At 44.5% G+C, this 14,538-nt stretch overlaps 1 protein-coding gene across 1 annotated transcript; it reads left to right on the forward strand.

The window, feature by feature from the left end:
* Window positions 1–430: 430 nt before the first annotated feature.
* Window positions 431–6,096, forward strand: plek (pleckstrin). Its single transcript, XM_076141767.1, has 9 exons — window positions 431–580; window positions 2,372–2,527; window positions 2,701–2,882; window positions 2,968–3,059; window positions 3,137–3,321; window positions 3,576–3,680; window positions 4,177–4,260; window positions 4,366–4,435; window positions 4,593–6,096. Exons 1-9 carry the CDS (start codon window positions 539–541, stop codon window positions 4,730–4,732), a joined length of 1,056 nt encoding a protein of 351 aa, XP_075997882.1. The 5' UTR covers window positions 431–538; the 3' UTR covers window positions 4,733–6,096.
* Window positions 6,097–14,538: the final 8,442 nt, after the last annotated feature.

The raw sequence follows: 14,538 nt of genomic DNA on the forward strand, positions 1-14,538 counted from the left end.
TGACCTTTGGTTGAGGGGAAAAAGTCCTCATTAAAGTGATTTCTTAAGTGTGGACACTGCTACACTACAGATATTACAAAATGTCAGTACAAAGTAAAGTGGAACGCAGAATGTGAAGTAAAAATAGGGCACTGATATTTTACTGAAGTGTTCACATCAGACTGTAATTTACTTTGTAGAATACTGGAGGTAATAGGGTATTAGTTGAGGCGTGGCATTAGTACAGGATTGCATCACTGTTGTGTAACTTTGAAGAAATTGCATCAGAATTGTCAACCAACTGCTTCAAGTACTTCGATGTACTGCACAACACGCTGCACTTATGTGTGTACAGTGTGTTTACATGCCTCAGCTCAGGCGAGGCCGCTCAGGGGGTTATTAATACGACAAAGAAGAGGAAGCTGGATAACCAGTCATCAATCTCACACACACACACACACAACTTCCTGCTACTGTGTGTGTGAGAGAGAGAGGGAGGGAGAGAGAGAGAGGAAACATAAGTGGTGAAACTTGTCAGGCAGAAGCCGACAGCAGTGCGATGGAGCCACAGCAGATCAGAGAAGGATACTTGGTGAAAAAGGTGAGAATAATCACAATATGGAGGCCGTCAAACCTTTTCTGACGACATTTTAAACCTCAAATTGAGTCAAACAAGTAAAAGTAAAAACTGTGAATTTTCCTCTGACAACTTGCCAGCTGCTGTGCTAAAAAACAGCTTTGTACTGACACTCTGTTTTCTTTGGTGGTTCAATTTGTGAAATAACAGAAGTACTTAAAAAAAAAAGACTGGAAAGGGATGTAACAGAACAAAAACATTCATATTATTATAATTAAATGTTGAGTGTGAAGTGCTTTTATGTGAGGTTTCCATGTGGAGCTGAGGCAGCTGAAGCACAGTGAGAGCCTCGGTGTGGGTTTAGGGTTTAATGCCCAAGTGCCCAAAACTGCAAAACCTTTTAAGTGAGACAGTGGAAATATGACGTTGTTATGACTAACTGGAAAAACTCTAACAGGGTAAAAGGGATCATCTCATACTTAGAGGCATAACTAAGCACGTCACATGTACAAGTCAGAGTTTGAGTTCTCACACTTGCTTGCTGGCTTGCTTGCTTGCGTGTGTGTGTGTGTGTGTGTGTGTGTGTGTGTGTGTGTGTGTGTGTGTGTGTGTGTGTGTGTGTGTGTGTGTGTGTGTGTGTGTGTGTGTGTGTGTGTGTGTGTGTGTGTGTGTGTGTGTGTGTGTGTTTGCACTGATGTATGGAGCAAGATGGTTTACGGGAAAGTCAGATCTCTTCTCTGATATTAATGTTAAAATACTGTATTTCAGCTTATATAATACTGTGGGAATTTCCATCTGGCCAGGAAGCCTCACTTCATTTAAAACACTCTTTCAGTTCCCAGTAGTAGAGGAAGGAGGAGAGGGGGGTGAGAACTTTGTGCCAAAAAACTAGTAAATAAAGTTTGAAAGGCTATAAAAGAAGTCATTTCCCTTCCACAGATGTTCTACGAGGCTTTTAACTGCAAGCTATTTACCACAAATCACATCCACGTTACTTTGCCCCTAACTGCCGTCCATCCATCAATTTCCATTAATTTCCACACGTTTACCGATATGGATTACACATCTCAATTAACAGTGCTGACTGATAAATTCTGCTCCATCCCCGGCTTCATCTCCCCTCTGGGATTATAATTGACGAGATCCAAAGATTTGTAATCGATGTGGAATGACGGAGCTCTCTTTACACGACATTTCATACTGAATGTAAATGAATGGAAATCATTGACTGTCTCAAGGGAAGGAGAAATACATTTGAGTCAGTATTCGGAAATGGCAAAAACCAATGTAAATGATTTGTAGTGTTGCTTTCGGCAGCGTGTAATGGATTCATTTCCACATTGTCTTGTAGCTGAGAGTAGCTGCTTGTGCCTGTGCAGATAAGAGGGCCGCCTGCTCCTGCTGGTAAAGCCTCTGAGTGTGGCTGCTACACTTCATAACACAGAAGTCAGCAGGAGAACATAGACACGAAAAGAAAATGAAACTGACAGGAAGGATATCCAAGCTTCAAGAGCCACAATACCACATACAAGCCTTCAAAGGGTCAATAATAGTGAGTTATGAGGGGGGGGGAGCAATTCAGAGGGCGACGCTCTCTCTTTGAAAGGAACTGAAAGGTAGAAAAAGAACAAATTATGACAGAGGTTGAGGTGATATTTTCTCCATTTTAAGTAGCCAGTGACCTGTTATTGTAAGAACATTATTCCTCTTCATGGTTGAGGTGCAGCGTGTTCTTTACCTCCTGACACCTTTTTAGTTTTGCTCAGTACTCTGCCTTGTCTCCTCTCTCTCTCTCTCTCTCTCGCCGGCTCTCAGGGCTCAGTGCTGAACTCATGGAAGGCCGTGTGGGTGGTGCTGTCAGACGACGGCGTGGATTTCTACAAGAAGAAAACCGATCGCTCTCCGAAGGGAATGATCCCGCTCAAAGGAGCCACGCTCGCCAGCCCCTGCCAGGATTTTAGCAAAAGGATGGTAAGAAAACGTCAAGCTGCTCAAACATGATATGGTAGAATTTATGAATAAGCTCTTTCGGATTTCAAAATAAGGAATTGACATATTTCCTATTGTTATCCACGACATTTGAAGACCCTGTAGCCGTAGGTTTCTAGATTGACATTCACTCCCTCTGCTACTCAAACGTTTAGCTGGTTTTCAAGATCACCACGGAGAAGAAGCAGGATCACTTCTTCCAAGCCTCACACGTGGAGGAGCGAGAGCAGTGGGTCAAAGACATCAAGAGGGCCATCGCCTGCAACCAGGGGGGTCGGAAGTTTGCCAGGAAGTCCACGCGGCGTTCCATCCGCCTGCCTGACACCGTCAACCTGAAGTAGGTTCTGGGAGGAAGCAATTGCAGTGCAGAAGAGGAACAGATGATGGTTTTGGTTTGAAGTTTGCTGATTTGTTGTTCTCAGTGAGCTGTACATCGTAATGAGAGACCAGGATGATGGAGTGAAAGAGTTGAAACTGGAGCAGGAGGGCCGATGGTTCAATCACTGCTTCACAGGTACCAGCTTTCTTTTGCTTTCTGTTATTAGCTCTCTATTTTCTGGATTTTCTAACGCTCCTTTGCTCTCGGCTCAGGAGCGACGGTTGTAGATTGGCTGATTTCGAAGGGAAGAGCAAGAAACCGGCCTGAAGCTCTGATGTTGGGGACGGGGCTCCTGAACGAGGGCTTCCTCCAGCCGGCAGGTGACCTGTCCAAGGACGGATGTGAGCGTGCAGAGCAATCGGCCCTCTTAGATGATACCAATGCGCTTTACTACTTTGTAAGTGGAGCATTTCTCTGCCCTGTTGATGTCTCAGGGATGCTTAAAGTTTATTTAGTTTGAAAAGGAAGGAGCTTATCTGGTGTTGCAGGTCGAACCAGAATCTACAAAATAACCACTAAAGACATCAGATAAAAAAGTACAACATTTCTTTGCAAAATAACGGAAACGCAACGGAAATGTAAAGAACCAGTAGGTGGAATACACTGACTTTGCTCCACTATTGTCTCTCTGATGTTGCTGTTGTCCCACAGGCAGACAGCGGGTTCTTCTGTGAGGGTTACTCCAGTGATGAAGACGTGCTGCTGAAGGAAGAGTTCAGAGGGAACATCGTCAAACAGGGATGTCTGCTTAAACAGGTCAGACCCAACACAAGCACAACAACACACACTACACTTTTCACTTCAAATAATGGAAGTCAATAGGTTTGATACAGGAAGTCGCCATAAACACTGAGGACCCAAAGAAGCTGAAGCTCAAAAAAAAGCTACAAAGTGAAAGTTTTCCATTCACACATCACGCATGCTTGCAAATGTTGTGCAGTGGAAAATTAAAACGTCTGTCATTAGTCATTAAGTCATTAGGCCTGGGTGAGGCCTTCCCCACACACACACACCTAAAGGGGATGTTACAGTGGTTAACCACAAAATCCCCCGCCTCTCTCTCTCTCTCATATCTGCAATGTTTCCTTTGGAAACATTATGTTTTTTATTATTCGCACTCCAAAATGTCATTATTTCAAATATTATACAATACAATTAAAAAAATGTATAAAATCTCTCTCTCTCTCTCTCTCCCTCTCTCTCTCTCTCTCTCTCTCTCTCAAACCTGTGACAATGTCTGATGTCCTCACAGGGACACAGGAGGAAAAACTGGAAGGTGAGGAAGTTCATCCTGAGGGACGACCCGGCCTTCCTGCATTATTACGACCCTACAAAGGTAAACACACTGAAACTGAGACACAAAGGCGGGGAAGTAAAAGTAAGACTGTTTCAACGCCTGACTGCAATCTGTTTGTTCTTCTCGTCTCTCTTGCTGCGTCAGGGCGAGGATCCTCTGGGATCCATCCATCTGCGTGGCTCGGTGGTTACGGCTGTGGAGTTCGTTCCTGATGGTGGGTGAAACTGTCACCACAGGATACACACACACACACGCACCGTCGCCCTCCTGCCGTGATTATAACAGGTGTTTTCTGTCAGCGCTTTCCTTTTAGCACATCCCTTTCAATTCCCTCTTCTTCTTTTTTTTCGGTTCCTCCTGCTGCTTTTCAGCCAAGAAGTACGACGTCGACGGCGACCTTTTCGAGATCATCACCTCAGACGAAACCCACTACTTCCTCCAAGCCGCCACGGCCGAAGAGAGGAAGGAGTGGATCAAAGCCATCCAGGTGGTGTCGAAAAGCGGTAAATAAGACGAGCAGAGGAGCAAACAACTGGCAGGGATCACAGAGGGACACGGATCCTCTCATCTACTGTGGAGCCATGAAGGTGATGTGAGCAAGCTAACAAACGTGATGAACTCGTGGTGGTTACGTTTCCATGGCAGTTCCACTACTCAACACGCCAACAATCCTGTTTTATGTTCTGAAGTTTGCATATAATCAAAGGAAAATAAAACGCTGTATTCCAAAAACACATTTTACTGTGCAGAAATGGAAATTGAAGAAAGTCTGAAGATGATCCTTTAGGATCATTTTAAGCTCTTATTTACATTTGAAGGATAAACAATAATCAAGCACGTCCCTATTTGAGATATTATTTGTACTTGGGTCTTATTTATCTGATCTACAGCTGATTAGGTGCAAGGCTGGAACGTGGCCTCAGGCAAATCCCCGGAATTCTTAGCAAATCATGTTTGAGTCCTCAGGGTGAGTTGTGTCTTGGAACTCATGTATGAAGATGATTGACAGGAGCCTATAGAAGTTGCCTACACACACACACACACACACACACACACACATCTGCCCTGCCGACCCTGTTGAGACATTCGTGCCACTTTGAGACTTAGTTTGCTGTGGTTGTCTTTCTCGAGCACAAAGTCTGCAGCCACTCACACATTTGTGAAAAGGTCACACACTCCAAACACACTTAGATTGTGTGTTTGCTACGACAATATGACGAGCAGTGAGATCTCACAGAGTGACAAAGAGCTCTGTGGTTTTGAACCAGTGTTGTTTCTAGATTTCCTCGCCCTTTATGGCCCTTTGACCAGATGTGATGTCACGTGCATCACACATACACGCCCAGTTCCTGAGTCTGGTGAAGCATGCAGAGCTTCTAAGGTTTCCTGTCACTGACACAGACTCGAGCTGTACATTTAGACATGTGACTGAAAACCTTACTTCCACCATTTCCTACACATTTTCCCCCAAAACACCCACGCTTCCATCCAACACGGCGTACTAAATCATTTTGACAACTCGTCCTTGTGTCTGTGTGCTGATATCCTCAGGCACCAATCGCACACACACACACACACACACACACACACACACACACACACACACATACTGGACGCTTCTTTCTCTCAATCAACCTTTTTCGGTACAATCCAGGCGTGTCATGTGCCTGAGGAGAGAGACGGGGAAGGAAAGGGAAACATTCAGAGTGTGAGAAGTGGCGAAAGGCAAATAATATATAATGATAAATATTCACTATATGAAAGAAATGACACTGAACATAATGTGTTCAGGTGCATTTCAGTGTATGAAGTTGTAAAAAAAAATCTTAATTGCTTTAGGAGTTTGTTCTTGATGAATAAATCAGTATTTGTGTCTTTGTGCCCATTCTATCATTCCAACACAAGAGGGCACTACACACCAACCTGTATCTGCTTCTGTGTTTCATAGCAGAGTGGGGGCCTCCTCTTCATCAGTACTGGTCATTTGTTACGCTTGACAGACGTGTAGAAAAGTAGGCAAGAGTAATAACAGTGTTTAACACACTTGATGAGCACCTGCTGTGAGCGTCTCTGGTCCGGCGAGCACACACACACCTGCGGCTCCACCAGCAGCTCCGTACGGGCTCTCACACTGCATTAGTCGCTCTATAGAGGACACAAACCCAATCAGTCGGATAAGTAAATGTAATGGCTGCTTTGTGTAACATCAATCAGTAAATGTTGGACCCAGATGATCTTAAATGGAGTTCTATGGATCACAAATTTGTCGAACTTCAGTGGCATGAAGGCGACACAGGACAGAGCCTTTAAAGCTGTCAAATAGAGTTTTTATGTTTACATTCTGCACTCAAAGCCGAACTGGAGTCGATCTATATAGAGTCAGCGTGGGAGTGAGGTTCATTAGTCAAACTAATCTGGATAATTTACTGAATTCAAAGGGGAACAAATTAGCAGAATCCAACTGCAGGATGCTGAATGATTTATTCTGCCTCGTGACAACATTTTCAGTAAACCCCTCGATCTGGAGCAGCGAGATTAAATGAAACTAAACTGAAACAGAAGCCCAGTGTCCTACGTGAGTAAACTCCAGCCCGCCGATCAAACGGACACGTGGACACGTGGATCCTCGGGCTGCGAATGCTGATGATAACGAATGCATGACCACGAGGTAGAGAACACGGGAGAACACGTGCCAGAACGGTAACAAGCCTCACTGTGACATCCAACAGGTCCACAGGCATGTTCTTCCATTTACACCACAAACCGCCTCCAGTCTCCACAAAGGTTCAGACCGTAATCACAGCAAACTCTACCACAAATGAGTCACGCACAATTTGAAAGATTATGCAGAAAACGCAGGCAACGAGCTTCAGGGTAGAAGGCAGATATTGTCCAGTTGCTCATTTCCTTCTCTCATCCCAGTTGCTTGGCTCGTTCAAAAACCAGATATTGAACCAGAAACTAAAGGAAACACCAATCATCACACAATCAAAAGACCTCAATCAATCAATGACATGAAGCTCTCTAATAGAAATCATGTATGTGGTGGGGAAAAGTGGCGTTCAACACTTCAAGGCTGCGGAGAAATGATGATGTTTGAGCCAGAAACAAACTTGGAGAGAAGTTTGGAGGAAATCCAATATCAGCCAATACACCTGAAACATTCACGCTCACACTGTGTAAGAGTGCGTAAGTCAACGTAGGATGAGTGTCTTCCTCTCTTCCCGGGGCCTGATCAGCTCTCAGCTTCCTGCCAGGTGACGATGAACACACCTGGAGGCCTCAATGGAGCCAGAAGCTGCAGAGGAGCTCACCTGCAGGTATGAGATCTGCGTTACTATGAAGCCAAACGTGTTCGGCTGTTTTTAGTTCTGTTTGACTATGAACTTGTTGCTTTGACTTTGATGGCACACGTGACATTGATTGATTGTTTCCGCACTAACCATTGGTTCCTATTACATGTGTGTGTGAAGCTGTTTTGCTCAATGTTTGTTGCCGTGCGAGCTTCGTCTCCCAGCAACCGGTGCTTCTGGCAATGTTGACTTAAAAACGCACATGTGCTTATTGTGCTGCTGCGCTCCTGTATGTGTTGATGCTATTGGCTACGTGTGTGTGCTTATGTTCTGACACACTCGTGATATTTCTGTGAAAGCACGCGCCCATATTGCTGCTATTCAGAGTGTGTGTGTGAGAGAGAGAGAGCGCTTGTTATCACTGTGGCTTTTCCTGCAAGCACAATGTGATGATGAGCTTCCAGTGTGTTGCCATGGATTCCATCCATTTCTGCTGGATGATGATGTTTGCACTGACATGTTCTGTGAAGTGAGAAGATGTGGAGCCACTTTGTGTGTGTTAGCCCGTGAGATCTTCTTCACCGGTTTGGTGCTTTGTTCTTCTCCCTTGTTCTGTTCTAGAGCAGCTCAGTGTCTCTTACTTGAACCTTTTGCATTCTATGTGTGACTGCATGTTGGTAGTTTGAGCTCCCCGGTGTGTTTTCTGTCTTTTGTCTCTTGAGACAATTTACCCTTTGGTTTAGATTTTCCTCTTGAAATTATGCTAAATTAAAGGTTAAGTCCATCCGTTTCTCCCTGACCTCCCTCCAGCCCGTTGTGTCTGTATTAATGCTGTGTGTATTATTAATCACACGCGTGCAGATCTTTTCAAAGGTTTTTTTAAACTAATGGTTGAGGGAAAATATTGAATACACATTAAAATGATCCATTCATCTTAAATAAGGGCATTTTCCTTCCTTACAAAAACATCAATACAGGAGGAGCTACTGAGCTTCCTGTCAGCATTTAATGACGAATTCTGCAAAACTGCATCTGCGTTTTTAAACTTATTATGGTTCCTTAACTGAGATCGATGCGACCCATTTGGATTTAAAGGAGGAGACTTCAACACGTGAAGACGCCTGCTCTCCTGCTGATGAGGACCGTCTCACAGTGGAGCCTCCAGTTATGGAGCAAGATCAAAGTGGAACCTTGCACCAACCACTTTCATCCTCATGTAGATGTTTGGATTTAGTTCAACTTCAAATTTTAGCTTTTTTTGAAGTGACATGACTTGATAGTTGAACCTCTTTTGCCAAAAGTACAGATTTATGTGTTAAAGTTTGGCGCTTACCATCTAATGTGTAATGTTCAGTGTTTTCTTGGCGTCCATAATGTTCCACACAAACAAGTAGAAGCTATTCATATCCATAATGTTCTTTAATAGGTTAGAAGTGGCCAAATTAGCAGCATGCCTCCCAACCCCACCTCCTCGCTGTGGGAGGTGAAAACAGAGTACAGGCTGGTTGCCACGACTACCTGGAAATGTGCTCGCCGACGGGGCTCGAGTGAAGCTGAGGAAGCGCTGACATTCCCAAACATCCCTAGTTGGCACTGAAATGGCGTGGGATTTCTTGGCTTGGTGAAAATTAATTAAATCCAGTGGAGGTTATGACATCACAACCTCAATTGGGTTGAAGTAACTGACGGTTATTGACCTTTAATTTGATTGTTATTGGCGCTCCTACAACTGTAATTTGTGTTACATTCCAAATGCCAAACTGATACACACACACACACACACAGTTAAACAATCAGGTGGTTGGGCGCCCAAACTGATCACATGTTGTGTGGCGTATCTCGGCGTCACATTCATGCTGCAGGTTCAAATCCTGCTGAGAGCTTCTCTGCATGTAGTTGTAATAGATTAACTACAGATTGGATCTTCAACATGAATGTGTTGCTAAATCTAACCATGGGTACAAAAATGTCACGTCTAGCCTGAGGGGACGGTCCAGTTGAGAAGAATTCTTGTAACGTCATCACACCATGTCGGTTTTGAAAGTCTTTCCACCAAAGAACAGGACAGCAAAGCGCACACACACACACACACGCTCAGTACACAGCGGATAAGGAGAGTGTGGTAGTAATCTCCTCGCATCCTTAGGGAGAAGGAAAGGCCATTTCCGGAGCCATCAACCCGGAACACCTAATTTGCCGTCTCACCAAGACATTGTGTTCCTCTCTTAGTCGTTGCGGGACATCAAAGTACAACCAGGCACTTCAGATTGAATAAGCGAGCGAAGAAGAGTGAGATTAGATAATTGAATGGATAAAAAATGAGGCCTTGTGACCTAAATGTCAACTGACGCTGAAGCTGTTGGGAGGGAGAAGTGATGCAGCATGTGCTTTCCAGCTCGTGACTCATCCCTTGATATACGTTTTGCCTGCTGAAGGCTCGATGACACCCGTCTGCAAATCCATCTTTCATACTGACGTGGAGCTTGGAACTATCTCTCCTCTCCCGCACCACAAAGAGATGGATGGATGAAGTCATGCTTGATAACTGAACAGAAGACTTATGATCGATGAGTGTCAGAGCAGGGTGTTGATGCGTGAGGAGAACTTCAATGTGAGGGTTTGTGTACTGCTCCTCTGGAGTGTGTGCGTGTGTGTGTGTGTGACGATAAGAGTCACACTCGATGGATTGGTGTGATTGTACACATTACGGTACGATTGCATCTTCCCTGTGCTGCATACGACTCTGTCCTCACCGTCAAATGAATCTTGAATCTTCCAGCTTTGACATAGCTGTTCTGCCTATGTTCTCGGGGTGACGCACAGCTGGAGAAACTATAACTCTCCCTCTGTTCATTACTGAGTCTGAAATGTTGCTTTGAGCGCAACTGCAATATTGAAATTTGCAGGACTTTTTTTTGGTGCAATAACGGTTTCTAAAGCTGAACTAATTCTTCAGCTGTCAGCAGTTTCTTTAAAGTTGGAGCTTGTTGTTCCCTCTGTCAGCTCTACGGCTCCACAGATGGCTCTTAAAAAGCGATGTGCACATCTTCTTAAACCAAGTTGCTGCTGTTTACACGCTGTGTAACGAGGACTTCTCTGCGGTTTTTCATTTAAGCCGAGAACAGGGCGGCATTGATCAAATTGTTTACTAGTGAGCGCCAAATCAGCTTCATTATTCATGACCGGCCATCGATTTCCTGTCGCACGGTGTCTCCTGCTTCAGAACCTCTGGGGAGGAGGGGGCACCCAAACATTGCATTAAAATTGCATCTAGGAGAGGCTGTCCAAATGTCCCTGGCTTGGCTTCTTCATTTTCATTTGTCCTCTGCACCTATTGTCTCCCTTTTAGCCCTCGGCAACACCCGGCCACCTGTTGTTCTGAAGAGAATTGAGCTTTTATCCTCATCATGAAATGCCACTTCAGAGTGTTACCGCTGCACTGCACGTCTCGCCAAGACTAGACTAGAACACCTGCTGATCTAAAGAAGAAGACGGCCGTGTCTCCATTTCAAAGCACAAAGCAAACGCACCCTGCTGGTCTTTAATGCAACAAACCCGCCACAATGAATCGTAATCATAATTGTACATCTTGTGATTGTCAAGACATCTGAAAGGAACTAAGGTAGTATTTTGAAATGTATACTGTGTGTGTGTGTGTGTGTGTGTGTGTGTGTGTGTGTGTGTAACTGGATGAACATGACGACTCTGCTGTTGCTGTCAGGATTAATGGCCTTGCTGTTGTACATCATTCTGCATGATGACGTGTTTTATGGCAGATTTAGCACTTTGAGATATAACCAAATTAAATGAACAATGTTAAATTTTGTCATTAAACTTTGTAGTCAAGTCAATTTTATTTGTATAGCCCAATATCATACACAATGTCTTGAAGAGCTTTACAGACCCGCAACATCAGGAAAATTCCCGACCCCGCCCAAAGCTCCAGAGAAAACCCAGATGAAAAAGGAAGAAACCTGGCGAGAGGCAATTCCAATAGAGATTCCCTCTCCACTAATGGCTGGATGTACAATAGGAACCTCCAGTAGGATGATACAAAGGTACAGAAAAAGGCACACAAACATACATTAGGAAATAGCAAGCAAGACAGAGACCAGAGAGAGTCTTTCCTGGGGCAGCAGTTCATGCAGGTAGTTGGGACGGAGGTTGGGAGGTTAGTTGAGGATGAGAGGAATGGCAGGGTGGGGAGGAGGTGGCGGTAAGGGGTCTGCCATAAATGTAAATGGTAAATCGTGTGTATCGCTTGTTGTTTGAAATCACACAGCACTCAGGCCTCTAATGCCTCTGCAAACAGAGACTTGTACTGTGCCGTCTGTCTTTGGCTCCTTATTTGTGTTGCAAACTGTCTGAACCTCCTCCACGTCGGTGCTCAGACTTCGCCAGCCGCTGCAATCTCCATTAGATGAGCCGCTCCCATCATGCGGCTGTGACTGGCACGCTTCTCTTGAAGGCGATGAGATGAGAAATGTGCCCAGCTGAGAGCGGGATGATGAAACCCCACAGCCGCCCCCATTTATAGTCCCCACTTTATCCCAGAGCCATGAACCCACAAAGTCTATAAACTGATGTCACCTGTGTGTGCGATCAGCCTCAGCAGGCGTGAATATGAAGGCTGTAAAACTGTGTGTGTGTGTGTGTGTGTGGGAGAGAGAGAGAGACACTCAAGACCTTTCCGATGAACTTCATGCTCTCATATAGCATGAAGTTCATTGAAATGTTTGTTTTTCTCTGGGGAAAGTTACATATTGGTCGTATTGATTAATCAAGTCATTTACTGCTACAACATGAATTAATAATGTCCCTCATCAGTGTGGACGCTCTTAAGTCCCATGCAGAGCCCTCAGGCATGTTCTGATTTTATTTTTATGTATCTGGAACCATAAAGGACCCGGCTGTGCCAGAGTTGGTCGTAAAACTAATTTCCGTCACATTCTGTGGGTCGGCCCCGAGCCCTCGCTGATTTATGAAGTGTGTGTGTGTGTGTGTGTGCGTGTGCGTGTGCGTGCGTGCGTGCGTGCGTGTTATGGCAGACTGTGTTTGTCTGATCGGAATCTGAAGACAATCTCAAACACATAGAGGTGATCTGTAAGTGATCAGGTGGAACCCGTTTGATGGAAATGTAGGCTTTGGGACATTGGGCCCAGAAAGAGTAAATATAGGTTACTAGATTTCTGTAATCCAATCTCACCCTCCTCCTCATTAAGCAGCACTGAAAGCCCCTGACACAGACCGGGGCCTTGATCAGAGCCCCTCTGCCCTTGATGGCTCAGATCCAAGCAGTTTGGCTCACGTGTAGCATCATAAACATCCTATTTCAATGTAGAATTTGCAGTGTTTCCTATAATGACACGTGTTTTCAGCCGTACAGTCCATATGTTATACTCTCTACATATTTGCTCCATGTAAGTGTGGCCTGATATGCAACCGCTGGTGTAATTTCATCCTCGGGTCAGAAAGATCAGAAGAATGTGTGTAAACTTCACAGAATAGAGCAGTAATATGGATCATCTGAGCAGGCTGGAGGTGCCATTTGAGGAGTGATGGTGTTCCAGCTGTGAGATGTTTCTGTGTAGGACCTAATACAGGTTCTCCAGGAAAAGAGAGCGACGGGAACAATCACCTGGTCCCTTTGCTCACTGACACTTCAGCCACAGGGGCCACAGCACAGAGAGTAATGGAGACAATAAGCTTGGACCCTGATAATGAGCAGCTAACCCAACCGCAGAGCCCCAAAGCCTGGAAGAACATTAGCATAGGAGGCGGCAAACAAACAGCACAAAGCGTCAATAAGCTAAAATAAGAAGCGCGTGAACAGGAAAGGCCTCGTTTAAACAGGAAGGTCAACGCATATAATGTAAGCATTCTCCAGGGTCCATCTAACTCGTTAAGCCCTTATTCCAAATGTACATACTGCTTAAGGGCTCGTTCTGCTGTGAATGTGAATGACATTGTTAGCCTGCACACTAAATGTATGCAGGCGGAGGGACCGGCTTCTCGAGCTAAGAGTCCCTGTGTCTATTACTTCCACTTCCACTCTTATTACTGCTGTTATTTGTGGATATGCTGTCTCCAAACAAATCTCGCATTAAAATACGGAATAAATTGGGCTCATTGACGCATTTATCCCAGTTTGTCCTGTGAGGCTCATAACGAATTCACCTTGACCCTGTGTGTGTGTGTGTGTGTGTGTGTGTGTGTGTGTGTGTGTGTGTGTGTGTGTGTGTGTGTGTGTGTGTGTGTGTGTGTGTGTGTGTGTGTGTGTGTGTGTGTGTGTGTGTGTGTGTGTGTGTGTGTGTGTGTGTGCGTGCGTGCGTGCCTGTCTGCAGTAAACATCGCAGTAAAAACAACTTCAGTCTTTTATTTTTCAGTTGCTCTAAACGTACACAAAATGCAGTCGACTGCAAAGGAAACATGCAACGGTACTTTTTTTTACACAACCACAAATAGGCCACACAAAAATAGAATTATCAGGATTACACTTAGTTTGTTTTACAACTAACAAGGTTCTACATCCTGGATACATCACAATATATTTAATAAAAATAAATCACATCTCCATAGAAAACTTCAGTCACTATGTCAGAAACGGATGGAAAACAAAGTATCAACAACAAAACAAATAATCCTTATGTGTTTGCGTGTTGAGACTTATTTCATCTGGCAGAAGACGAGCCAAAAGAATTTCCCTCGGGATCAATAAAAGAGTGTTTCGTTTTTTTCGTTTCGTTTACACCACGAGTCCCGTATGAGCAGTGGCTAATATTTACAATTTATACAAATGATATAACATTAGACAGTACACAATGTATAACTGCAGGTCGAATAGCTCCACAAGGACGTTCACACAAAACCTGGAATAAATACAGAACATAGTTTGATCTTTGTCACATGAATTAGCTGTATAACGTCTGTGCTTCTGCAGGATTATCACCTAAATGTAAATACCGCCCCCACAGCTTCTCTACAATCTGATTCCCAGTGGTTGTTGGGTTGTCTTGTCTCCGCA

This window comes from Genypterus blacodes, unplaced genomic scaffold (assembly GCF_046128005.1).
Source record: "Genypterus blacodes isolate CSIRO-AG114 ecotype Tasmania unplaced genomic scaffold, CSIRO-AGI_Gbla_v1 ptg000020l_1, whole genome shotgun sequence".
Taxonomy (NCBI): domain Eukaryota; kingdom Metazoa; phylum Chordata; class Actinopteri; order Ophidiiformes; family Ophidiidae; genus Genypterus; species Genypterus blacodes.